The sequence below is a fragment of the Leishmania mexicana genome, chromosome 26, assembly GCF_000234665.1.
Source record: "Leishmania mexicana MHOM/GT/2001/U1103 complete genome, chromosome 26".
Classification (NCBI taxonomy): domain Eukaryota; phylum Euglenozoa; class Kinetoplastea; order Trypanosomatida; family Trypanosomatidae; genus Leishmania; species Leishmania mexicana.
This window is the reverse complement of record NC_018330.1, coordinates 915,529-936,264: the sequence shown is the minus strand read 5'-3', so window position 1 is coordinate 936,264 and position 20,736 is coordinate 915,529. Positions and strand designations below refer to the sequence as shown.

The following is a 20,736-nucleotide window of genomic DNA, read 5'->3' as shown; positions in this document are numbered from 1 at the left end:
GGCTACAAAGACACGCAAGCGCGCCGTCTCTCCATCGCAACCCTGGCGCAGTATCTTTGCCTTGCGGTGCTCAACGTGTCACGTAGCCCTCCATGCCGTGAGGACACCCCGGCACCCGGAGACTATCATCATCTCGCTCCACCACATCTCATCTGATGTCTCCGTCACCAAAGCGGCACGCCGGTAAGAAACAAGAAGGCGAGGTTGTCTACACACGGCGCCTCGCCCTCGCCGGCTCTCCCTCGCCCACCTCAGCCGACCCCTCCCGTTGTCGTTTGGCCGCTGCCTCTTGAGTGCGGATCAGGCTTTGCAATCGTGCAAGGTTCTCCTTCTTCTCCTCCAGCTCCGCCCTCGCATCCTTCGCTGCGGCAGCAGAGAGCACGCAAAGGGCCTTGAGCTGTCGGTAGCACAGCTCCGTCATCTTTGCTCGCCGACCCTCCAGCGAGGAAGTGTCGACAAGGTCTGCCGCCCCGCTATTCAGGATCTGCTGCAGTGCAGCGCGCCGCTCCTTCCGCTGTGCTCGACGGGTGTCCTCCTCCTCGGCTGATGCGGCCTCCATCGGAGCCGCATCCGCGGTGGCAGAGCCTCCTTGGATGGACAGCTGATGTGTTGCCTCCACCGGTGGCGCGTCTGTGGCTTTCCACACACAGATCTTTCTTGTCAAGTCCACAAAGGACATACCGTGGAAGGTGAGGGCGTTGCTGACACTGTTCATGCTCTGAAAAACCACAATGACCCGGCCATCGACAGCGTCCCACGCCTCAATCGCGCCGCACCGCTTCAGCAGCATGTGCAGCAGGTCCTCTTGTGAGTCCTCTGGGCAATCCGTGATGTACACGGTGCGGTGCAGCTTGCCTACCAAGTCTAGTGGCATCTCTCTGTGTCTGCCTGCGATAGGGTACGTGCTGTGCTGTCACAGCCACAGAACACAGCAGCAGATGGCGGCAGACACCCGAGCACGTGACGCTGAGAGAGGAGGTACACATGGAGAGCACAATGAGGTGTGGATAGTGAAGAAGGCGAATGGTTGGATGAGCGAACATGAGCCCGACCTGGCTGCACACGCCCCACGCAGACGGTGAGGAAGGGGAGGTCTTCCTCGGCGCACAGCACCACCGTTTCACGTCAGGAGAAGGGCGACACACGCGACGGCAGCATTCATCTCCGATCGCAAAACGCCGTGTTGGGGATACGCGGTCCCCCCCCCGCTGCATGCGCCGCAGCGTTTATGCCCGTTGCGCGTCACGCTCACTCTCCGCGTGCACAGTACGACGAGCAGGCAAGGCAAGACAGCGGACACGCAGCGGAGGAAGACGCACAAGCGAAGAAGCGCTAATCGTGGCGACATGAAAGGGAGACGTGTATCGGCCAAGCAGAACCGGTGCGACAACGCAGCTACCATCGCGGAGGGCGCCGTCAATTGAATGGTGCGTGGCTCGGCAGGAACAGGAAGCAGCAGCAGGAGCGGGCGGTCGAGTGAGGAAGGGGAGGAGGGGAGCTTGCCACCACATGAAACGGTCGCCCATGAGTCGCAAGCAGGCTCCGTTCACCCGCCACTCACCAGCTGTCCTCGTCGCTCAGCGTTTCAAAGGCGAGTCGCAGCGAGCACGCCGAGCTCTTGCTGAGCCTTTTCGCTCCGGACCTCGGCCCCCTCGCGTGTGATGATGTGACTGCTGCCTTGGGTGCACCAGGTGCCCCTCTGACGCTTGCCACAGTGATGGTCGAGGAGGTCAGTCGGCCGGTCAGCGGCAACCGCTCTGCCTCCAGCGCGCCGCTGGTTGCCATCAACGATGCCATGTGGCCAGTCAGCTGACGCGGAGGCGCGTCTGCGGTACGGGTGGGAAAGCTTGTTTGAGGAGCCGTCGCGCCCATGGAGGACGACGATGAGAACGTCAAGGATGATACAGACACCTCTGCATCCTCGGTGGCCCACTCCGTGCGCGCGCCACACGACGGGCGTGACGTCAAGCTGCTGACGGTTACGGAGCAGTCCCCTCGAGTGTCCTCACTGTACCTTCTCTCAACGCTACGCGCCGTTCCCACAGCGCTATGTGCTGCCGGGGTCTCATGCTGCTCGTGCTGCTGACCGTGGCGGGCGTGATGCTGCTGGGAGTAAAGATGGTGCGGATTGTGCGTGTTGCAGCTCTTAAAGCTGGCGCTGAGCACACTCTCAGGCGCACAGCTGTCTGTGAACGCACCTCCGGTAGCCTTAGCTGCCTCCGACGCAAGGGTAGTTGGCGTTCGTGTCGTGGAGAGCACGCTGGCCGACATGTCGCTGAGGGTCGTCGTCGGGCTGTGGCGGCTGGCGTTTCCAGGAGACCTGAGACTCGTGGCGCTCGGCCGGCGGCCCAAACTCGTATCCGCTTCCTCGCTGCCCAGGGCGCCAAAGAGCGAGGAGGTCGACAGAGTCACCGCGGACGGCAGCGCAGTGCTCTGACAGGGGTGCGTCAGACGCGCGAAGGACATCAAGGGGCCAGGAGAGCTGGTGGACGACAGAGACGCCACTGGAGCGACCGCATCCGCTGTGTGCCATGGCGCACCATGTGCACGCCTTGTTGTCCCGGTGACGCGCTGGGCAGTGGAAAAGGTGATGACGGTCGGCGATGAAGACGTCGTCGTGATAGAGTTGACGGATGGGTTTCCGCCGCACCGCGCGTACGGGGTGTCGTCCCTCGGCGCCGGAGAGGCCAGAACAGCGTCCGCGCAGCGGATGGCAGTTTTTGTGCCTGTCGTCATGGCAGCCGTCGCCTGGCTGTGGCCTCCGTCGCTGCCGTAGTTGGCCTCTGTGTCGGCCAGCACTGCAGCGAGCGAGAACGTGCTCGACAAGTCACGACTGATAGGCAGCGGCATCGCACCCATGCGCGACTCGTCGGCAACGGCGACGCTCGCCGGCGTCGCCTGGGCAGCCGGCCCGGCAGATTCTGTGCGGCCACTTGCTCCCGCGCCCTGCATGGCGCTCGCCGCAGCAGCCGTGGTGGCGGCGGCGGCAATACCACTTAAAAACGGGTGCGTCAGTGCCGTCGCGGCGCTGCTGCGCGCTGCCTCATCGACGCATACCAGTGACCGCACAAAGGACATGCCGGTGTGCGACAGCGCATGCGGCGAGTGGCAGGCGGCACCGCTGCAAACGAGCCGCTTCATCTCAGCCGTGGAAACGTGGTCGAAGGGGTGGTAGCCGCAGACCATCTCGAACACAAGGATACCGAGTGCCCACATGTCCGACTTGAACGACCATCCGCGGCCGCAAACGACCTCCGGTGCCGCGTACTCCAGCGACCGCCCCCCATCATGGGAGCCGCCGAGCTCGCCGAGCCAGCGAGCGCACCCGTTGGGCAGCTGCACGGCGGATGCGAAGTCGCCGAGTTTGACGGTCATTCCCGCCTCGCTGCAGCGCAGTAGCACGTTGCGCATCGTCACAGCGCGGTGCACAACGCGTTGCTCGTGCAAGTGCCGCAGTGCCAGCGCCACGTGGTACACAATGACCTGGGCATGCGCCTCCGGCAGGCGTTGGCGCGGCTGGCGAAGGAGGTGACTGGCGAGGTCACCAGCGTCCGCGTACTCCAGCGCAGCGTAGCAGCGTCGCGCATCTGTGAAGAACGCATAGAGCTTTACAATGTGCGGGCAGTGCCGTCCTGCCGCTGCCTGTAGTCGCATCGCACGCTCGAACATACTCGCCCCGCCGTCGTGGCGCTGGGCGTAGTCGTCGTTGAAAACTTTGAGCGCCACGACGACTTTGCTGCGCTTTTCCCGCGCAAGGAACGTCTTGCCGGAGTGCCCATGCCCGATACGGCGCCCGATATCAAAGCCCGATAGCGACCACCGCCTCGCAGCGGTGGCTGGTGACAGGGAGCGCCGCGCCGGGGTGCTGGAGTCTCTCTCCGCCAGCAGTGGCGAGGCAGGCCAGACCAGTGTACACTTGGCGTTGGCCCCCGAAGCGGATGGAGAAATAAAAACGAACGGATCAGGCAGAGGAGCAGGAGCCTTACCATCAGTATCAACGCTGGTGCGGTGTAGGTGCGGACTCGACGGCGACACGCCCGTCATGGGAGAATCAGTGAGGTCGTCCTCATCCCCCTTCTCCACCTCCACTTCAGCACCCGGCCCATCGAAGTTGCTGACAACGTAGGGCCAAGGCGACGGGAATGTGTCACCATATTGGCAACTGCGCGGCGCAGCTTCGCCCCAGGAAGGCGTGGGCCCGATGCGGTGCCTCACGTCGCCCTTCCTTGGCATCTCCACCGCTTCTCTCATGTTCACGCCTTTCCCCGCTCCTCCGTGGACGGCGCCGCACCCACCATCGCTCATGATGGCGTCATCGCTGTCCTCCTCCATCAGTGACGCGCGAAAAAACTGAGAAAAGCGCAGGTTAGCCGCCGCGTCCAGCGAAACCGGTGCTGCTTCCAGCAGCGCAGCTGCTGTGTCGCCGCTCTCGTTCATGGGTAGGTCGGCAGCAATGGTCTCTGTCGGCCGCACGAGATGGCCAGACGGTGAAACGACCCACGCCTGCTTGGCCCTTCCGGCCCTAGCAAGCCACTCCTGGGCCTCTTGCACCTCCGCGTAGGAGAGATCTTGAAGCAGCTCCAGAGCGGTCTGATCTGAGGCTGCGATCTGCGAGGGCGGTCTCGCAGACACAGACGCCTTGGCAGGGTTAGGAGACGCGGACGTCTCTAGGGTCACCATTGGCACGCTGAAGCGCACGTGCTGCTGCTGCTGCTGCACCTGTTCCTGGGCTGCACTTGCTTTCTCATCCTGCAGCTGGCACTGTCGAATGCGCTCAGAGGACAATGCGAGCGGCAACGCCGCCGACACTGGCGGCTGTGCGTCTGGAGAGTGTGCAGTTGAGGATGGAGTGGACGGTGACCCAGAGCCGTGGCGTGCAAGACTACTGGAGAAGGAGGAGAGCCGTGGATCTGCATCGGGAGGAGAAGTGCAACACCCGCGTGCCAAAGACCGCTCGTTTTCCAGTGATGCCCCGCTGTGGCTCGTGCAGGCAGATGTCAGAGAAAGGCAGGCCACAGCGCCGCCGCCAGACGTCCTCGTCAGCCCGCCGCTGCTGCTGCTGACACCTCGACTGCACGTGGCCCTGTTGGTGCTACTGCTACACACACTGCGGCAGCTGGGACGGGTCGTATCGGTGCCACGTCCGTGAACTTCTGCCGCGCATGTGGTGTGGAAAGCCCCAATATTGCCGCCATGTCCCCATAACAACTGCGAGTCAAGCGATGGGCCTGGGCTGGACTCGGTATGGCCTGAGCTGAGGTTGGCAGAAGAGGAGGCACTGGGCGCAGCACGGCTGCTCTGGAAAAACGACCTGGCCTGCCGCAGGGCCTCATGCGCCGTGGATGTAGTCGATGAATGTGTGGTGGTGAGTGACAGAGAAGCTGAGAGCCCCGAAGAGCCTGCCCTCTCCGCAGCTGCTGTGGTGGAGTCCATTCACCAACCCCTCTCCCGTACGCTCCCCACCCACCCCTCTACTGCGTTAACGACTCCTCTCTCTCTCTCTGCGTCCGAGCGCAGGACGAGTGGCAAGGGTGCGTGCGTGCAAGCCAGCGTGGAAACACCAGATACCGACGCAGCGGGCTGGCACAGCGGGCGCGAACCGAGAAAGGCCGCTACAACCGACTTGTGGAGAGAAAAAGGAGAGGCACAAGACGGAGCCGGGTATGGTTGGCTGACGACGCTTGAATCTATGCTTGTGTGTGCGTGTGTCTATGTGGGTGTGTGAATAGGCGTGCCCGTATCTCCTGCCCTCGCTAACGTAGCATCAGAGAGCGAGAGCGGGAGAGGGAGAAAGGAACGGAGGGGAGGGGAGGGGAGGGGGCTCATCGACTGGGGAGGTTCCATCCCCCGCCTTCTGGCTTGCTATAGGCATCGTTACCAAAGGTGTTGGGTGCCGGCAGGCAGGAGGGAAGCCGGCTTCAGCGCTCCTCCCTTACAGCGCTGCTGCTTATCCATTGGATGACTTCTATCCACATGCAAGCCCCACCTCACCCCACCCTTCCCTTACCCAGCGTGCCGAACCTCGGTGGCAGGTACGATGGGGGAGGGCTGAGCAGGGGGCTAGGGCTGACTTGAACTCAGAGACAAGGTAGTAAAACCAGTTGTCATCCTCACCAAAACAAGGAGGAGAGCGAGAGAGCCGCCGCGCCCCACACGCACACATACACACTCGTACGCTGTTGCGGGCGGGAGCTGTCCGGAAGGAATAGCTGCGCCCCGCCCCCCTTACAAGAGGGCAAGACACTTTTCTGCATCCTCCAGGAGGGGGGAAGAGCGGACAGACCCAAGAGCACAGCACAAGGCCCTGTAAGGGAGAGATGGAGGTGGAGGTGTGCGTGTGCAGTGGCATCCGCGATGATGGCAGCCCCACGAGTCGTTTGTATGCGGACTATGACAAGGTGTCCGTGTGTGCCCGTGCGCGTTTTCTTCGGACATCCCGCGCAGTCGGCGAGAGAACTGAACAGAAGCGAGAAGTGCACGGAAGGGGCCTTGCTGCCCCGCTCACGGAAGACAAGACGGGAGGGCAGCAGGAGGCACCCATGGCGGAGACTCCTGCTGTGCCGACGCAAAACGCATCCACTGCAGGGCGCGCACCAGGGAGGAAAAAGCTCGACCGACCTCTGCGCAATGGACTGAGAATCAGCACGCGCGCAGACTAGTTCATCCGCTGGCGTGTTACCGTGAGTGCTTGTTCTGTCCACCATGGGGGCCGTTCACATACCCCCATCCTGCTGGATGCCGAAGGGCGCAGGCAAAGACGAGGAGGAGAGGGCGGCGGGTCTGCCCAGACCCGTAGAGGAGCAGTGAGACTCTCAGCTCCCCCCTCCATCCCCGATCCCCGTCGCAGCAGCACACGCCTACACGCGTGTCAGTCAATGCTGAGGTGGCGGCGCGGCTCTCGCGGTCTCAGCCAACGCCGCCTCCAGGCGCGCCACCTCGGCACGCAAGAGGGGCAGCGAGCAGTGCGCCAGCTCCTTGCGGGTCGGCTCCGCAACAAGGCGGTCGATCTGAAATAGTTGTACTTCCGCCAGCCCTCGCGCCGCTCGCGAGGTGGCCGCGTCGCGCGCGCTTTCCCGCACCGTTGCGGCGACCGCGTCGCGCACCTCCTTCTGCAAGGCCTGCAGCAGCCTTGGCGTGGTGTCCGTCAGCGCACCGATAGGGTCAAGGGAGGCAAACAGGTCCGACTGTGGAACGATACGCATGGGGACCTCCACATGCTCGTTGCTCAGCCCCGCCTGGAAGCAGTGAAGCGTGCAGTGGCCGCAGGTGATGCTCGCCTCTGTGTTGAAGACGCTCGCAATGAGGCCGACCCAGCCGCTCTCCATGTACTGCTGAAACCTCCCCTGCGTGCATAAGTCCACGGACGACGGCACGGCTGGAATCCTCGGATGACTGTGATACCATCCCACCACGTAGGTAAGCGCTCCTGTGTCAGTCGTCATGCGATCTGCCGCTTCAGTAGCTGACGCGACGGACTCCGCTGACATCTCCACTCGATCGCTGCGCTGCACATTACGCTCCCCGATGTGCGTCCCCCAAATGTAGGCCACCTTTTCCCGCTTGGCCGCCGAGGAACGCGTCGCAGGCGCTGCGCCGGCGGTGATGACGGCGGTACCGTTACCACTGCTGCAGACGCCATTGACAGCGCCATCCGCCTGACTCGCAGGGAGGCCGGCGTCGCGACTGCCGTCCATGTGCATCTCTGTGGAGGGCTGTACCTCAATGCGGCCCAGTAGCAGCCCCATGACCTCCTCCCCCTCTGTCGTGAAGGCATGCCGCAGACAGCTCTGGACAACCTGGTCACTGATCCGCACCTCCGACAGCGGCAGCCTACTCTCACAGGGCTTAACGGACGTGTTGGACATGTCGGCGACGTTCATGAGAAGGGGAGCACCCAACAGTCCCGATGTGGAGGGGCGGAAAAGAAAATGCGCCCCCCCCCCTCTGTGGAAAACCCGCGCAAGCGTGTCTGGCTGTGTTCAGGGGCACTTAAATACGTCTGTTGGAATCTTGATGAGCTCCTCTGCCCTCCTCTCAGCGCCATTTGACGCACAGCCTTGAATGGGACTTCGTCCACCCACCTCTGATTGGGGAGCAAGTTAGAGTGTGTAGAACGCGGTGAACAGGTGGGGGAGAAGGGGAAGAGAACTTGTCGAGGACGGAGCCACCGCTCAGAGGGGCACCGCAGAGCGCCGCCAGCAAGAGTGCAAGGAGAGCAGCCGGCGGAGAGGAAGAGGGAGTGCGCGCTCACGGAGTGCAACTTAACTCGGAGCGCGAGAAAGAAAGCGACGTTCCACACAAGCGCGCCCTCCTCGACTCACACACGCACGCGTGCGCATGACCGGCTCGAACATTCGCTCCGCCTCCGTGCAACCAAAGAGTACCTCTGGAAAAGGCCGGATAAGAGAAGGAGAGGGGGGAGATCTGCCGCAGCGTTCATGGGCCGCTCGAGGGATTCTCCCTAACGGAAGCACAGCGGGGCATCACTGCTGTCGCAGCGTTGGCCGACGGCGTGTCATGGAAAAGGAGTGATAACGAGGTTTGCTCAGATACGCTTCAGCACGCAATCTACAAAGGACGGAGTGGTGAAGGGAGGAAGGGGGGAAACGGCAAGAAACGAGACGCCTCCGAGGATGGGGAGGGCGCCCCCCCCCCTCCCTCCCTCTCCCCTCTCCCCACCCCACACACATACACACCACCAAGGCGACACACAGCGAGACACAGGCATACAGGGGACACTTCTAGTACAGGACATCGTAGGGAGAGAGAGAGGGGGGGCGGGGGAGGGCAGGCAGTGGAGAGAGGGAGAGAGCCAACGACCGCACCGCCGGCCCCGCGCCTCCAACGAGCCCCACCATCACACCCTTCGATAGACCACCATGAACAGAAAAGGAGCATCTACAACCACGCACGTGAAACGTGACGAACCGAGAAGGGACCCAGCACGGCAGCCAGCCGAGCGGAAGCGCGGAGACACGCGCACACGCCGCGCCGCAGCGCGCACCAACAGAAGAGACAGACAACGCGCACAAGACACATCGCATCGGCAAGGACTTGGTGACGCGACCACGCTCCACCGGCTTGGGTGATGGGGGGTGCTGCGGCCCTCGCCCTCCCCCTCGCCAGGTATAACCCAGAGATAGCAATGTTGGTGAGAGCGAAAAACGCAGGAGGCACATGTGCTGCACTCGCACTGGCTACGAGCACACACACACACACACACAACACACAAACACGCAAGTGCATGCACCCACCTGGGCCGGTAGACCCTCTATGACGCCATGAGCGTTTCTTCTCTTTTCCGCTGACGCTTCCGCATCGTTGTCCGTAAACGCGTACAGTGGTCCACCCTCTACAACGGCGGTTGCTCCGTCACCGTGCGGAACAGAGACACCACAGCCGTCTGCGGCAGTTCGCTAATCAGCTCCCACGCCTGTGAGTCGTTACGGATCATTACGCTGAAGTTGCGCGCCACGTAGCTGATAGCACGCTCGTGTAACTCCGGTATTTGATGCTTCACGGCATAGATGAGGAGGCGCAGGGCGTTTGTGTTGCTAAACGCCTCATCCGCTTCGCGCTTCAGCTGGCCGTCCATGATGAGCACCTGTTGCATCTTGAAGATGATGGCAATGTCCTCGGCCGAGAAGTCGCGCGCAGTGTCAAGGTGGCGACGGTACATCCCCATCAACAGCTTCTGCCAGCTACGCAGGGAAAAGTCGAACTCGTTGGTAGTGAACGACGGAAGCGGCCCCGGGCTACGTGGGTTCATTGCTTGCGAAAACAACACACAGCGGCAGGCGAGAATGTAGCGGTGGGCGTGCACCGCGTACTGCTGCGGCCCCACTACCCACTCGTAGTCGCTGTACTCCCCCGACTCCGCCAGCCACGCAATCTGCTTCCCCAGCGTGTTTTTCATGGGTGGGATCGGCGCATTCGGCACCGTCTCCTTGCTGTAAAGAATTAGCGAAAGACGACGGAAGAGGTGGCCGGGAATCTCCTCGAACTGGCGGTCCTGGATGAGGATATCATAGTTGTCCAGCAGCACGTGCAGGTAGAGAGAGGTGAGCACCTCGTCCGCAGCGTTGTAGCGTGTCAGCACAATTGGTAGAATGTTCTCCGGCGTGAGGAGTGGGCGAACGTAGCGAATGCAGACCGCGCTAAGGTCGTAGAACTCGCACGCTGCCGCGAGCAGGTACAAGTCAAGCAGCGACTCCGGCGGTAAAACGCCCGACTCAGGATACTCTTCCGTGTACACGTACCGCAGGAAGGTTGTGAAGACGTCGAGGGGGACGGCGATGGCGACGATGCAGCCGACCTGCAACGGCAGCATCTGCTCGGGAAGCAGCGGCTGCATACGCGCGCCAATCACGCAGCGGTGGGCCTTAACGCGGACGCCCTGGACGTCGAAGCTCATGTCGCACAGGATCTCCAAGTGTGCAAAGGGGTACGTGAGCGGTGCGCGCACGACGGCGCTCCCAGGCGGTCGGCCACCACCATCGCCGCCGATGATCGAGGCGTTGTCTAAGGTAATCAACTGACCACCGTTCGGGTCACTGTAGAAGCCGCGACGCAGCGCGGCCCCGGCACTCGCGCCGGGCCGGTCCACACTGCCCTCCATCGGGACGAGTGCGCTGGTGCCGACCCGGCCAGGCGAGTACGACGTCCTACCGCTCCGTCCCACTGGAGTGCCGCCGCCACGTACGCCGACCGGCCGAACGCTAGGGCCTCGGCTTGGCGATATCTGTCCGCCATTCGTTCCTGCAACGCCGGCGCCAACGATGCTGCGGGTCGGGGTGACGGAGCGGGTTGCGCTGCGCACAGGCGGAGCACGCCCGTTGCCGCTGCCGTTGTCCACCTGCAGCACCGCCTCAAAATCGACGCAGCGGGTGCCCGTCTCCTGCACCGTGTACACGAACCCTCTCTCCGGGTGCAGCAGCTGCTCGATCGCGATAAACTGATGAAGTCCCCACGCACTTCCAGCCTTCTTAAAGGTGCAGTTGAACGTCTTGCTGCGCGACTGCAGCGGGTCACGCATGCAGACAGCCGTGAGCTTAAAGTGGACAGAGACAGCACCCGGCGTGCAGCTCTGAAGATGCAGCGCCAGGAAGCGCTGGCCCTCGGCGGATCGCTCTTGAATGTGGAAGCGCCAGAACCAGCCGCCAACGTTGAACTCAGCGCTGTAGCGCGACCCCTCGTACTGCAGCTCGCGAATCACGCTCACCGGCACGCGGTAGCGATAGCGTGCGCTGCACTCCGAGAAGAGCTCCACGGCCTCTACCGATTCCATTGTCGTCTCTAGAAAGGAATTGGGGGTACGAGGAGAGCTGCGGCGGAGCCGGTGTGCACCGCGTCTGCGGCAGAAGAGCCGGCGAAAACGAAATGAGAGACGGCGCACGAGGTGAGAGGAGGAAGTGGGACCGTGCAAGCGGGGGCCCACGTCAGCCGGGCTGTGTCACTTCCCGTGGGCGTAGCAGAGGCCCCCTCTCAAAGTGAGGTGAGGAGAGCCAAAGGAGTCTGTTCACAAGTACAGTGAGCGCGCCGCTGAGAACTGTGTAGAGGGCCGAGAGTGAGCCCAAGCGCGACCACGTTGGTGTGTGTGTGTGTGTGTGTTTTGATATCGAGGAAGAGGATGCGTGGCGAAGGACGAAAGAAGGGGTGCGCGTGGCCCTCGACGCAGTGCTGATCTCGTCTAGACGTCTGATCGTGGTGGTGCGGCGTGAAGGGGAAAGGCCGCCGTCGCAGACTACAGAGAAGTGAGAAATAGAGGGAGAGCGGCAAACGACGAGGGCAAGCCAAGAATCACATTGGCCGCTTAGAGAGAGAGACATGGGCGCAGAAACAGTGTGCAAGCGCAAGTGCCATCATCCAGCAGTGGACGCGAGGCCAGGGAGAGAGAGAAAGTGCAGTGCCAGGGAATGCTGAGGAGCGCAGCACAGTTGATATGCAGCGCCTGTCGTCGCGACCGAGCCGGCGTCCCCCGCCCCCAGTGCGAGTAGAGGAAGGAATGTAAAACGCGTCCGCATGCACTCGTGCAGGCGCAGACCGAATAAAATAGCACGCGATTCGTGTGCGAAACCTTGAGCCTGTGACATCCGCTGCATGAGTGTGTGAGCGCACAGACGCCTTCGCACGCCCACGTGTTCGTCCATGTCGCCGTGGCGTTCCGTTCCCCCCCCCCATGCCTTTATCCGTTGCTCTGCATTTTAGTTGGGAGAACGATTCGGTGGTCCCTGACGTGAACAAGCGTACACAGGCACTGGGCGAGCTCGACAAAGCGGTGGAAAAGTAAAGACGTCGGCCGGCTGCTTCACTGCTCCGTGGCATGCGCCGCAGTGCCTCCTTGGCTGTAACGCCTGGAAGCGCACACCAACACACCAACACATGCACCCATACCCGGAAAGAGGTGCGCATCAGAGCGCTGCAGCATAACGCCTGAAACCACTACAGTGCCTCGCACGCACGAGAAGACAATGTCAGAGAACGGGCGATATCATACAGAAAAACCAACAACTCGAAACGACTCTAGCCCGATGCCCAGGGTGGGGTCAGATGAGGAGCGAGGCGTTGAGGGGTTCTGAGAAGCAGAGGGTTCGGCAAGAGGTAGAGTACACGTGCGCAGACGGCATGAAATCCGAGAGTCAGGAAGATAGGAAAACAGCCGGGCTGTTGGAAGTCGCACCAGTGCTTGTCACCCTCTCCACTTCTCAAAGCCTCCCTGTCCCTACCCTCGCTCCCATCTGAACATTGGCATCACCAGCCCGCTTGCAGCGTGACTAACCTCTACGGATTATCCTCAGGGAAGAGCACATCCGCATGCTCCTCGATCACGGCTTTGGTCATCTCTAAGCGCTCCAGCAGCTTCACGTACGTGCCCTTCTGCGACTTCACGTCGATCCACTCCTGCAGCTCCTCCACACGGCTCTTGTAGTCCGCCTGCCCACCCGCGGTGTCAAAGTGCGGGAAGGTCAGCACTGTCGTCGTGAGTGCCGACTGCAGCTCCGCCTTCAAGGCGTCCAAGTGGGGCTTAACGCACTCCTCGCGCACCGTATAGTCGCTCAGGTGCGTGCACACGATGTCGTGCGCCTCATGCTCCTTGAGCAGTTCCTCGCACGTCGTCGCGAGCAGCTTCGCCTCCGGTGCATCGCTGTCCTGCGCAAGGGTGCCCTGTGTGGAAACCAGAAGACGACGAAGCATCGGAGACATAAATTCGATCCACTCCGCACACTTCCTCTCCAGCGAACTACTCCCGTGCTCCCGGGTGCTGGCGGCCTGCAGCTTGCCGTAGGTCTCGAGCGTCAGCATGACCCACTCTCGGTTGACCTCCCGCAGAGCGTCTTGCACCCGCACGTTGCTCATGAGAGCCTCGCTCTGCTCCATCAGCACAAGAAAGTTGCTGTCCATCACCGGCACGTTCGCATAGAAAGAGTTGTTGAACTCGATGAGGTCCCCTCGTGTCGTCAACGCGGCCAGTGTATCGCGCTGCTTGCGGCACCACTCGTGCAGCTGCTGCTGGCTATCCATGAAGTCCTTCACAAACTCCTCGCTCGAAGAGCTACGGCGGTATCGCTCACGGCCGACAAGCGTGCGGGCCTGCAGCTGCAGGCGGCACACCTCATCCAATGCGTCGTAGAGGAGCCGAGTCGGGGGCAGTGTGTTCCCGTCCGCCGATTCCCGCTCGACCCTCTTCAAGTTCCGCACCGACGACTCGGCGGACGCGAAGAACGTCGTCCAGGTGTCGAGCCAGTGGGAGACGGTGGTTAGTTCGACCAGCTTGAAGTCTTCGGCAGGGTACGACAGCAGAAAGGAAAGAATCTCCTTGCGCATGCGAAACTCTTTCAGGAGTGCCGTCCATGTCACATAGTAGTCCTCTCGCTGCACCGCAGAGAAGGTGGCGGGCCCCGAGGCGGTCTCACGGCGCAGCCCTTCGATCTCACCTCGCAGCTGTTCTGCCTCCCGCCTCGCCGCCGTGGCGCGCTCCTCAGCCTTTGTTTTGGTGTCCAGCTGTTGCTCCACCACGAGGATCTGCTCCAACACGAGGGCTTCGTAGTTTTCTTTGTTGGGGCGGTGATACACCAACTCTTGCAGGCGATGCACTTCCGAGAGGGACATGGGCGAGTGTGGGGGAAGGTAGTGGGACGGACGACGACGTGGGGGGGGGGGAGGGGGAGGGGGAGGGGCAGCAGCGAAGAGGCAGGCGCACGCGAGCACGGGTGAAACGAGACGGTGAAGAAGAGCTGAGCGCGCAGCGTACAGAAACCAAGAAAAGGTAAGTTTTCTCAGCAGCCGCGCACACATGCGACGCGCCAGTGTGCGTGCGCGTTTGGACGAGGGGACGACAAGGGAGACCGCGAGTCGTGGAGTGCACACGCGTGGGCAACACGGGGAGTCGTAGAGACGATGAAGAGTGAAAGGCAGAGAGGGGGACGAGATGGCGAGGCGGCGCGCGGGTGTGAAACACAGCAAGGGCATTCAAGAATCAACAACATCAAGTTGGTCATCAAGGAAAGGTTGTTGGCGTTAGAGGAAGTGGGGTTCGCGTGCATGCACGCACGTACACATGCGAATGTGTCCCTGTGGGGGGAGGAGGGGGTTTGCATGAGTAAATCTGCGAAAGCAAGCCATCGAGCAGGCATGTCAGAGCACTCCATGAGAGCGCTCTCCGACCCCGCTCCGCCTGGCCCCTCCCCTCTCAACACGCTATCGTGGCACCCCATCTCCTCTCCCTTCGCTTCGTTTAACGTCTGCGGATTATTCGAGGAAGCCAGATGGTGCTCCCCCCTCCCTTCCACCCTCTGTAGCAGTTCCCTACAAGCCGCACGGCCACGAAGTATCCATAAGCACATGCACACACACACACATCAACGATATCACTACAGGTTATCAACAGAGTTCACCACGACGAGGTCGTACCAGCTGCTAAACTTGCCGCTGTCCTTGAAGATGTACTCCAGGGACTGCGCCATGGATGGCTGCAGTTTGTCTGGCGAGTACATGAGGAACATGATGGCCAGACACCACAAACAGCCCATGTACAGCCGGTACGCCACCGGTGGAATAGACGCGGCGCACTTGGAGGTAAGCAGATGGTAGAGAGCGCACACAACTCGAGCAAGTATGTACATCATCATCTGGATGTGGACGCCGCTGCTCGGGTCGCCCCAGAACAGGGCGCCGATCATGAACCCCGCCAAGGCGTTGTGCCATGCGTGCGTCGTGCCTTGCAGTTTGCGCAGAAGGCCGCGCACGACGGCGAAGGTAACTGAGCTGTACCCGAGGCCCAACGCGTGTGTCTTTGTGACACTGAAGATCTTGGCGGGCATCGAGCTGTACGGCGACTTGCTCCAGACCAGGTTCAGCACGAGGGCGTGTGGGGCACGGACACGCGTGCCGTACACGAGACCGTTGCGAAACCCCTTGAGGGCGGTGAAGAAGACGTCGAAGTCGCCGGAGGCGATCATGCGGTTGATGCGCTCCAAGACGGCACCGTGGGGGCCGGAGAAGATCGGCACAGTGTGGCACCGCGGCACGGCTTTAGGAGCAGCGAGGGACATGGCAGCAGCCGCAAGAGGCACCAGCAGCAGAGGGGTGAAAGGTGCGGAGTGGTGGGGAGAGCGACGCAAAGAATAAGGTCGCGCCCGTCTAACCAACAAAAAGGATGCGTCAGGGAAGTGAGAAGGCGATCCAGTGGGCGCGGTGTTGGGGAGAACACAACGGAAAACGATGCTGATAGATAATTACCTGCTCCATGTATAGTGGCCTTCATCCATCACGGGAAACATGCACATGTACGAAAGGGCGGGGAGGGAGAAGGCGGTAGTGGTGGTGAGAAGCGAGATGGCATTGAGGACGTTGGAGGAGGTGCGGTGCAGCGCATAGGGGGGAGGCGCGACCATGCGAGTCCATAGTGCTGGCTTTGCTGCTGCCCATGCGGATATGGAAATCCTCTCTGCGTCATCACGCTAGCTCATGTTGCACGTGATCCGTCACTGCTGTACGTTCCTTTCTCGTGCACGCTCTTTGCAACTCCCTCTACGCTGTTGCCCCCCTCCTCTCACGGGGGCGGTGGCGCCTCCACCACGGCAGGCACCTGCAGTGCCGCGTCACCGCGGACCCAGAAACTTGACTGATGACAGCGCGGGCAACGCGGGTACACCCTCCAGCCCTTCGCCTCGTCGCCGCCAATCACAAACGTCTTGTAGTTGCAGTGCTCGCACTTGATGTACTTCTTCAGCGCCGGCTTCAGTTCCACACGGTGGTGCTGCTCTACGCACGTCGTCGGCGGCTGCCCGTACCAGCAGCGGCACGCATAGCAGTAGTGAGCCCTGATCTGCTGCTCCGTGATCGCCTCCAGCGCCTCCAGCGCCTTCTCCTTTGCGATTTGCTTCTTCACGAAGCCGAGCAGCTCCTGCCGGTCGGATTCACTGCGCAGGTGATCATGTGCGCTGTGGATGCCGTCCGCTACCGATCCAAGGAGCGTGAGAGCGGACGCCGCGTCGTCGTCAGCTTCGTGCAACTTCGCTGGCACACTCGTGGATACCTCGGGAGGCGACTTCGTGCTCTCCGTCGAGCTGCTCGTGATGTCCCGCGCAGCTTCGATAGCGGCACGGAATAGCGCGTTTTGCGACGCGGAGGCGCCTGTACCGGAGCTGACGGCGCTGGACATCACAACGCTGTGGCGGTGGTCTCTCTGCCGCGGCGACGCGATGACGGCGTGTACGGCGCCGTGGCTTCTGAGAGGAGTGAAGGGGGCTGATGCACCCCGACGCAGCGGCTGAAACTGCTGTCGCAGTGCCTCCACTCGGCTACCATCCGCCCCGTTTCTCAGCGTCGCGGTGCCGGCGATGGATGCTGAGGCGACTGGTGCGGACGACGACGACGACGAACAAGAGCAAGGAGAGGTGGTATGCTCCGTGAAGGCCGAAAGGGTAGACGGCGGCGGTACCTCTATGCGCGCACGCTTCGGCGCGCCGGTGGTCGACGGCGTTCTCCTGCCCCAGCCAGTAGTGACGCCTTCGGGGCTACGATTTGGGGCTTGGGCATCCACATCGCGAGGATCGCCACCGCTGCTGCCGCCGCCCTCAGTGCGCGCATGATTTGGCACCCCTTCCCCTGCAGTGCTAGCTGTCCTCCCGCAGCGCAGTGGTCGCCGAAGCAACTTTTCCTCCTCGTGGTGGACGGCCTGCTGGCGGGCAGCCTCCAGCACATCACGACCACGCGATGTCACGCCAAGCTTATGTGCGGAGGGGTAGCTCGCGGCGGGACGCAGACCGACCTGCTGCCGCAGCGTCAGAGGTGCGCCAGTCTGCACACCACCGTACACACCGGAGCCGGCCGAGTTCACGCAGTTGCGGAGAGCGGCATCCTCGACAGGAAGCCCAGTGGCGCCGCGCACGGCAAAAAACGACGTCTGTCGAAGCATCTGCTGCGAGGCAGCCAGCCTGCTGTTCGTCACTGCACCACTAAGGAGTGATGCACGGCCGCTGCTGCCTGCAGAGTGGTGGCCTGCTGGCTGCTGCGCGACGCCGCCCGGCGCCAAGACGGCCAGCCGTTGCTGCGCTCCGGAGAGGGTAAGGTGCGTGGTGAGGGTGCTGCCCTTCATGGTTGCAGGAGCTCCGAGAGATGAGGCGCTAGCGACTCGCGTACCATGCGTTGCGTTGCGTCCCTGTCCTCCAGTGTCGCCGCTGCGCGCAGCCTTGCGAAGGTCTGCGACGTGGTAGATGCAGTGTTGCGACCGCTGCGTGTTCACCATGACGTGGCAACGCTCCTTCGACTTGTAAGACACGGATGCACACGTGCCGAGGTCAGCGGCAAAGCCCAGCTGGCGGACAGCCTCGCTATCCGCCACGCGCAGCAGTACCTCGTCGGCGTCGTGCGCCGGCGCAGAGCCTCGTCGTGCGCACCGCGCAACGTTGCTGAGAGCCACAACTGCGCCAGTGACCAGGCGACTGTAAAGAAGGTCAAACGCGCTGCCGCAGAGCAGAACGCTGAGCTCCGTCTCCGGCGCTGGCGAGATGCTCTCCATGTTCCACAGTGTCAGCACAGCGTAGCATGAGGAGCGGGTGGCCGTGGTGCTCTGCTTCGGATCCGACTTGCGCGTGACAACGCCGACGCAAGTGCGTGCCACCGCCTCATCGCTGCGGCGCGACATGCCACGAAAGAGGTCGAACGAGGCAAATGGGAACTCAGCCAGGCGCACAGTGAACTGTTCAAGGCTGACGGTGGCACGGCGAACGCGGATGCGACTGAAGTGCTCGGTAATGATCGCTGACGGCGGTGGTGCGGACGCGAGTCTCGAAGCCGCACCCTCTCTTGACGCGGCACTGCCCCCCTCCCCGTGAGGGGATCGCAGTCCATTTTCCGCAGTCGAGGTCGCCGATGGCGAAGGGGCAGCTTTGATCACTGTGACGCCGCAACTTGCGCTCGCAGGTAGAGTCGAGGGCGTCGCACAGTGGGTGCGCAGCAATAAAGGGGCATCGCCGCGCTCATAGCGGGACAACGACGGCGGCAGAGAGTCTGGAGAATGAAAGGCGTCCACCAAGGCGGTGGACGTGGTAGGTGGCGGGAACAATGCGGAGGACAACGGGCGCGCAGTCGGAAGCGGATTTAGCACCGCTGGTGATGCCGATGAGCGGGTGGGGAGAGGTGGTGTGGGAGCATCGTCGGTGCCATCGAGACGCATCGCCGGAGTCGTCGAGGTCAACAAACCCGTCCGCGGCCCAGGTAAGGTCGATGACGGCGCAGATGCATCTCTCACCTCCACCATTACACCCTCAACCGACACGAGTGGTGACGCGTCGTCGTTGAAGACGTCAAAGAGATCATCGCTCATCCTGTCGACGCTCGCATATGAAGCGGCTCTCACGGCAGGCAGGTCAAGACAAGCACACAGACACCCCGCGCACCCTGAAGGGTAAGGGTCTTTCCTATGGCTATTCCCGCGTGTGCAGGTGTGTTGTCTTTAGGTGAGTGGCGGAGTAAAAGCGCTTTGTCGTGTATGCAATACGTTCGACGATGGGTGTGTGTGTGTGTGTGCGTGTGCTTCGTTTATCTCTATAGTTTGAGGGAAGGAGGAGGCGTGCGACGTGAAGGCGCTCGAGGCCACCCCCTCCCGTCACTTGCTTGGTGCGTGCGGAGCGTCCAGGGGTATCCGCAGTGCTAAAAGCATACTCCCGTTTCCATACCCAGTTGATTGTGAGTGCCTCTCGGACGCTGAGGTGCCAAAGGACGCGTGACGGCTCGGGAAGAAGCGCGAGAGGCGAGACAGCGAGACGGATATGCACGCACACGCACGTGCACGGTGAAGGGCCGAGTCGTCGTTTTTTTCCTGTGAGAGACACGCCGGCTGCGAGGGATGAGCGAGAGAAGGTGGGGAGGAGACAGAGCGTTAGACGGTGAGGTCGCATCAGCAGACGTTCACATCAGCCCTAAGCGCTGCGAGACGAGAACAGTACTGTTGAAGATGGAAGGCAACGGCTGTGGCGGCCGCGGAGACACGGTGGGATGCGAGCGTGCTTGTGTTGCGAGCATCCTCCTTCTCTCACACACCCTCCAGTCCTGTGACGACGGACATGCGTGCCTGCGTACCTTTTACTAGATCGCACTTTCCGTGAAAGCCCGGTAGCTGGGTCGCGCGGCACAGCGATGTCGCACGTTCCGCCAGTAAAGGACGGGGTGGGATGTGCTTCCCCTTTCGCCTGCTTCTTCCAGCGTTACGTGCTCCGCCATCCACGGCGCATCTAACCCCTCTCGAGGGCTCAGACACAGTCATGGCGGCACTTTCAGGCGGGTGTGTCTACTCCCCCTACCGCCTTTACATCTATCCAGTTGCCCTCCTTGCGAGCTCTGGGCGAAGAAGGGAGGGGGGTTGGCGAGTTCAAAGAAACGGACGAAATCTACGCTGTACATGACGAACATCGAACAAAGCCAAAGTGAGCGCCCGGGAGAAAAGGGGTATAGAGGAGGGGGGCAGCGATCGGCATCACTAAACGGTAATAGCACACACACACAAACTCACCTGTGGGCGTGACAAAGCAAATCGCCCCACTTCCACACATACATGCTTACATGTATGCACATACACACGTGCATTCATACATACATATATACATACACATACATGGATGGATGTGTGTGCGTGTAGTGCCACACGGGAACGGGCAGAAGCGAGAGCCAAGAGCGAGTCCGCGTGTGCGTTCAAAGGGGAAGTGGGAGGGCGCACACACCCCCTCCCCTTCCCTCCCCCTCCCACCTCACACATCATCGCTATCACAAACACGGTGCGAGAGGTGGGGTGGGTGGGGGGAGGAGATAGAAAAAGAGAAAAACACATAGACAGGAAAAAGGTGCGGAGCCCCCACACCCACATTTCCGTGCCAGCTCACGGGTGGCGCTGGTAAAGGTGGGGGGATTGTGGCAGCGGCGTGCCGTGTGCACGGGGATGCGTTCCGCCGCCACGGTTGCCCGTCATGTCAGCTAATGTACATCATTCGGATGGCAACAAGAGAAACAAAGGGAAAGGGAAAAGAAAGGAAAGTCTATCCAACGCAGCTCCTCCCCGCCTCCCCCGTCCCCCGTCCCCCACCCCCACGCGTGCGTCAGGTGTCTGTGTAAGGAGAAGCGCGTGAGGAGGCGGAGGGCACGCCGTAGCTGATCGAACAAAGAAAAGTGGAGTAGTGCGACGTCTGCGGCACACAGGCCTGCACACCATACGCACACGCACGTGGACCCAGGTCTACG

General features: G+C 61.9%; 7 protein-coding genes across 7 annotated transcripts; all 7 read right to left on the bottom strand.

The window, feature by feature from the left end:
• Nucleotides 1–208: 208 nt before the first annotated feature.
• Nucleotides 209–874, bottom strand: LMXM_26_2450 (conserved hypothetical protein; the record flags this gene model as incomplete). The annotated part of the gene is made up of 1 exon (XM_003876499.1): nt 209–874. The coding sequence occupies one exon, from the start codon at nt 872–874 to the stop codon at nt 209–211; it is 666 nt and encodes a 221-aa protein (XP_003876548.1).
• A 683-nt stretch (nt 875–1,557) lies between these two features.
• Nucleotides 1,558–4,680, bottom strand: LMXM_26_2440 (putative protein kinase; the record flags this gene model as incomplete). The annotated part of the gene is made up of 1 exon (XM_003876498.1): nt 1,558–4,680. The coding sequence occupies one exon, from the start codon at nt 4,678–4,680 to the stop codon at nt 1,558–1,560; it is 3,123 nt and encodes a 1,040-aa protein (XP_003876547.1).
• A 2,192-nt stretch (nt 4,681–6,872) lies between these two features.
• On the bottom strand, nt 6,873–7,880 carry LMXM_26_2430 (metallo-peptidase, Clan MP, Family M67; the record flags this gene model as incomplete). Its single annotated transcript, XM_003876497.1, has 1 exon — nt 6,873–7,880. The coding sequence occupies one exon, from the start codon at nt 7,878–7,880 to the stop codon at nt 6,873–6,875; it is 1,008 nt and encodes a 335-aa protein (XP_003876546.1).
• Nucleotides 7,881–9,352: 1,472 nt separating this feature from the next.
• Nucleotides 9,353–11,287, bottom strand: LMXM_26_2420 (conserved hypothetical protein; the record flags this gene model as incomplete). The annotated part of the gene is made up of 1 exon (XM_003876496.1): nt 9,353–11,287. One exon carries the CDS (start codon nt 11,285–11,287, stop codon nt 9,353–9,355), a length of 1,935 nt encoding a protein of 644 aa, XP_003876545.1.
• Nucleotides 11,288–12,780: 1,493 nt separating this feature from the next.
• Nucleotides 12,781–14,109, bottom strand: LMXM_26_2410 (conserved hypothetical protein; the record flags this gene model as incomplete). Its single annotated transcript, XM_003876495.1, has 1 exon — nt 12,781–14,109. One exon carries the CDS (start codon nt 14,107–14,109, stop codon nt 12,781–12,783), a length of 1,329 nt encoding a protein of 442 aa, XP_003876544.1.
• A 761-nt stretch (nt 14,110–14,870) lies between these two features.
• LMXM_26_2400 (putative peroxisomal membrane protein 4) lies at nt 14,871–15,551 on the bottom strand (the record flags this gene model as incomplete). The annotated part of the gene is made up of 1 exon (XM_003876494.1): nt 14,871–15,551. The coding sequence occupies one exon, from the start codon at nt 15,549–15,551 to the stop codon at nt 14,871–14,873; it is 681 nt and encodes a 226-aa protein (XP_003876543.1).
• A 500-nt stretch (nt 15,552–16,051) lies between these two features.
• Nucleotides 16,052–18,829, bottom strand: LMXM_26_2390 (conserved hypothetical protein; the record flags this gene model as incomplete). Its single annotated transcript, XM_003876493.1, has 1 exon — nt 16,052–18,829. One exon carries the CDS (start codon nt 18,827–18,829, stop codon nt 16,052–16,054), a length of 2,778 nt encoding a protein of 925 aa, XP_003876542.1.
• Nucleotides 18,830–20,736: the final 1,907 nt, after the last annotated feature.